The sequence below is a fragment of the Lactuca virosa genome, chromosome 3 (assembly GCF_052849685.1).
Source record: "Lactuca virosa cultivar CGN04683 chromosome 3, Lactuca_virosa_CGN04683_v6, whole genome shotgun sequence".
Classification (NCBI taxonomy): Eukaryota; Viridiplantae; Streptophyta; class Magnoliopsida; order Asterales; family Asteraceae; genus Lactuca; species Lactuca virosa.
Genome location: NC_136428.1, coordinates 84,561,140 through 84,566,481, shown reverse-complemented (window position 1 = coordinate 84,566,481; position 5,342 = coordinate 84,561,140). Strand labels below are relative to the sequence as shown.

Here is a 5,342-nt window from a genome sequence, read left to right as displayed (position 1 = left end):
ACTTGATTCCGGTCATGCATGATTCCAGTCATAAATGATTCCAATCATTATTGATTCCATTGTTTGTTAATGATTCCATTGTTTGTTACTGATTCCATTCCGGTCATGCATGATTCCAACCATTGTTTATTGATTCAATTCATTAATGATTTCATTCATGTTTCATTCCATTGATTGTTTATCCATTTTATTTAGTCATGATTACATTGGAATCACTTATACATAAACTAGTTAATTCACACATAAACATAAACTTGTTAATTCATTTCACTTGACAAAAGGAGACAACATAATACATACAAAACACACCAATTAAGACACCAAAACACTACTTTCCATACATCTTCTGTCTATCCTACAAATCCTTCAACATCACCAACACAAAAACAAAAGAAACCATGAACACATAAAAAAAAAGATTTCAATTTTCCACCTTCTTGTCCATTCTGGACTTGAATGACCACTCCTTCCATGGGTTGATTTGCCACTGGTGGTTGTGCCACTGGTTGTTCCACAATGTCCTAAAAAAAGTTCCCTTTAACTTGTTGTTCATAATCCCCGAAAATTGCATTGTTCTCCAAATTAACATTGTTGTTAAATTCTAGTAAGAGATTTGCATACCACTGATTTGGTAGAGGATGATCCACCCAATGGAAGAATTTGCAGTCTTTAAGTACATCCTGGTAATTTGGGCAACCTATAAACCTTCTTCCTGGGTTAAACGGAGTCCACAAAGTCCATTTTCCAACGGGATCACCGCAATAGCACCTGCTTCTCAGTCGATTCATCACTCTTCGATTTGAACTTCTGCTTCCTACAGAAGATGAAGACGACATTTGCGGCTCCTCCTCCTGCTGCGATTTTTGCCTGGTCCGATTTTAGGGCACGAACGAATGAATGATGTATATATTTAAGTTTCGTTAAGTGACTCACCATCCACCTAAGCATGCCCAGTCCACGTAGACTTTTGTAACCGGCTAAATGAGGGTCACCGGATGATAAGGGCTAAATCGTTCGGTTTTTCCGGTTTATGGGGCTTTTTCATTCAAAAAAAAAAAATTTAGGACTTTATTGAAACTTTTGCAAAAATATAGGGACTTTACTGTAGTTATCCCTATAAACATTATCAATAACAATCCAATAACTTAATTAATTACATAAGGTGATGAATCTCTTAATCTAAAATAACTAAACCCCATGATATACTATATTAATACCTCATGGACATTCTTCAACCACGTTTACAAATGGTATTCATTTATTTTCATCACCTTGTGCAATATGGTGAGGACACCATAATAAACTAAATAAACATTATATATGATCTTAAATTTGTATCAAGAAGCATACCTTATGTACAGAGGAGTAGAGGACCAACAGGTTTTGTTCTCCAGTACATCTACTTAAGAATATTAAATTCCTCATGCACTGTACACCCTTCAAGCAAACATTGTGTTTATATCTCTTTTCTTTGCTGAAAAAGAAGTATGACCCCATCTGAATTCAATGTCTTGTGTGCATGGAACCATATGAAACCTCACCTCCACTCACGGTTTTATTTTTATTTTTGCAAACGATTGAATAGCGAAGTGATATCTCACGGTGTCAATGGTCCAAATCACCATCGCCTCTACCCTCTCGTCATTGCATTGGTTAGCACATCATTACCCCATCGGAACTCGGTCATGAATCTGAACCGTATAGTGGTATAGGCATCAAAAAATGTTATTGAGTATCCGACGTGTGATTGACCCGTGAAACACATTTGGATCGCACTATTGCTTAAAACCTTCATCGGATCTCACAACCCAACGTTTATGAAGATCTTGTGTTTGTCGGGAACCATGAAACTATCCACGAATGGTGTACGACCAGAAAACACCACGAAAACGCTATGTGTCGGAATCCTAGATCGCCGGAACGTAGACGGAGCATCCCCGTGCGAACTCCACACCCTCATCCTTCTCTCTCTCTCTCTCTCTCTCTCTCTCTCTCTCTCTCTCTCTCTCTCTCTCTCTCTTCATTTTTTTTCTGATCGACGCAAGGCACAAATAACAGCAAAAACCGATGGATCAGTTGAATCGGCATCTTGATTGCACACTTAAGCGGAAGGGACAAAAACGGCAAATGCATTAATCTGTTAACGTAATCTATGGATGATTTAATGGACAAATTATGCAAATATAATCCCTCCATTTTTGATCTTGAACCCTTTTTACCCTATCGATAAGTAAGATGACATTTTAAGTTACTTTGAATTGGTTTTAAATGCAACTTACCCCATCAACCCTTGTACTTTCTATGTTTATTCAAAAACCATATTTCACTTTGGTTTGAATTATTATACATACATATTAAATTATTATTATTATTATTATTATTACTATTATTATTATTAAACTCACGTTTCTTTATTTTTTTTAGTTTGCCAAATTAACAACAAACCCCTCTAACTTTTACAAACATTCAACTAGATATTTTTCTAAAAATAATATGACATATTAATCCTACTTAGAATCAAACTAGATTTACTAAAAATTAATTCTCGAGCAACGGAAAGCTAACATCGTTAACAGAAGGGTTTTTAGGTCGTTACATCAAGATCCTGAATCTACATCATCTTGGAAAGCCTTTGGAGGTAAAAAGCTCATACATTGTTCATACTTTTGATACTTAGAGTTAGGGTTTGTTTATAAGATCATTTTTGGTCCATGGGTCATCTTTTGTGAGTTTGGGCAACTCCATAAGCTGGAAATGCTAAATCTTAGTCCCTTTGGCATGTTAGAAGCATAAAAATGTTATCTTGGTGATGGATATGAAGCCATGCATGAATCTAGGTCCTTTAAGTGAGCTTTGATGAGCAAAAATGGATGTTGGACTCTCATAAGACATGCCAAGGTATAAAGTTGCCAACTTTATGCCCTAGAATCCTTTTATTGACTGAGATCTGGTAGTGAGATTAAGTGACTGCATGATTTTGTTGGATTAGATGTCTAAGCTTATAACTCTAATTGATATGTACTTAACCCGAGAGTTGAGTGGTCCATTTTGGGTTGCATTCACCAGGGCAATGTGATAGGATAGATATTTGATAAAGAGGTTATTTGTGATTTATTAATATATTATAAGTATAATATATTAGTTGAGAAATCATATTATTTAATTAGTATTTATCAAAAATAAATTTGGAATTAATTTAGTGATCAAAAGAGACTAATTAAATTAACGGGGACTGATTATGTAAATCAGTGATACATATGGTTTGGGCTATTGATCCACAATGGACTAAGTTTATGTGAGAGTCCATAAAGAGATAGTCCATATGAGTTATTGGATCATAAGCTTAAGTGTAAGAATTAGGGTTTACATATGACTCTTGGAATTCTATACTATATATATGTAACCCCTTAGCCAAATTAGACACACTAGTATTCTAAGAGAACCCTAGCCGATTTTGGTGGTTCATAACCTCTCTCCCAACTTCCTCCATTTGTTCATGGTGTCTTGTGAACCATTTGAGGCATCACACTTGAGGTGCTAAGCTCTTTAAAGGCCAAGTGCAATAAGCTATAACAAGAGGTATTATTCTAACTTGTTTTATGTTTCAAATATCAAGTTGTATGCTAGTTATATGTTTCATGCTTTGGATATTTTTTTGTTGCATGTATAACTAGAGAAAACTTAGATCCAAAGTGTTAGGGTTGTATGTGCACCATAGGAGTGTTATAGTACATAAAACCCAACAGTGGTATCAGAGCCATGGGTGTTTTCTGTTATATAGATGCATTGCTTAATTGTTCAAAGCTGGAAAAAGTCGAAAAACTGCACTCTGAAAGAGGGACTCGACGAGTTCATAGTGAAATCGATGAGTTCATAGTGAACTCGACGAGTCCATAATCTGACTCGACGAGTCGGATAGCCTGTTTGCAGTTTTTCGGGGTTTTTGGCCAGAATTGGATTTGGATCATTACCTTAAACTATTTTGTATCATAAAATCCGTTTTTTCTGATATGGTAATGGTTATCGCATCCAATTAAAAGATAGTTGTCAAAATTTTAAGATAATTGTGAGTTTGAAACTATCTTGCTATAAGAGTTGCATTAGGTCAAATTTGTAAGAGATAAAAAATATATGGTAATTTTATTAGTTTAAAATTTGATCTAAACGTTTTGAAGAGTTACAAAACTTGTCTTTAAGTTTTGGAATTCTAAAAGTTTTTTTTGAAGAGTTACAAACTTGCCGTCAAGTTTTGGAACTTAAAAAGTTTTTAAGGAGTTACAAAACTTGTCATCAAGTTTGGAATTCAAAGGTTTTAAAAGAGTTACAAAACTTTCCCTCAAGTTTGGTATTTGAAAAGTCTCAAATTAAGAAACATTGAATTCTAAAACTCTTGTAAATGAATGCTTTCAAAATTAGGTGCAACTCTTGGGTTCATAAATTAAAAATTAATTAAATAGTTTTTAATTTTGAATTTTTATATTTGAACCTTGATGTTTTTTTTGAATAGTTCAATTCCACTTTTATGGATTTTATTAAGTTGATTAAATGTTTAATTAAAAGAGAATATTAATATATCCATAATAACATGGTTTAAGTTTAATTAAATTAAGAGTATAAATCATTAATAGATTAAACCATCAAGTATTTTAAAAGTTTAAAATACACCCTTATATTATATAAAATTAAAAGTTTAATATTTATATATGTATAAGTCAAAAGTCAGTCTTACCGTTAGTAGGCCTCATTCACGAAGCTGGTCTCGCCATTGGGTATCCACTCTTACCCACCGCACCCTTGACCAGTGGAGGGTCGTTAGCCGAACGGGTTTGATAGGACACTTAAATCCTCATTAAAAGTATAATGAAATATAAAGTAACTAAACACTTTATAAATTCCCAATCTTAGTTACTTTAGGGAAAATGTGAATTTGATGCTAACCCATGAAATTGCACATTGCACCTTATTGGTTAGTTAGTGGAGCGTGTGTGGTTAACCGACACACTAATGTGGACTAATGAATGATCGCAATGGGTTTTAGAATAGTAGTTTGAGGTCGTCTCCTTTTTGAGTGGATGTTCAAGATGCGGTAACTGCAGCAAGTGTGATTGGAACTCGGGAAGTGTTCCGCTAGCCTTCAGGAGCGGTATTGTTCTAGTATTAGTCGGTTTGGATCATTAGCAATAGTAGTGTTGGTTGCCAACAAATTGTTCTTTGGATGGTAAAAAGGATTGGGAATCCTTTCTAAACCACGAGCTGTGAGGATTTAGTCGAATCGAAGTGGGGGAGAATCGACCAAGTATTCAGGAACAGAAGTAAGTGCGAAACTAGGGTGAGTTGGCATT

General features: G+C 34.6%; 1 protein-coding gene across 1 annotated transcript; it reads right to left on the bottom strand.

The window, feature by feature from the left end:
* Positions 1–521: 521 nt before the first annotated feature.
* On the bottom strand, positions 522–836 carry LOC145163746 (uncharacterized). The gene has a single exon (XM_079082529.1). It carries the CDS (start codon positions 834–836, stop codon positions 522–524), a length of 315 nt encoding a protein of 104 aa, XP_078938655.1.
* Between the last annotated feature and the right edge of the window lie 4,506 nt (positions 837–5,342).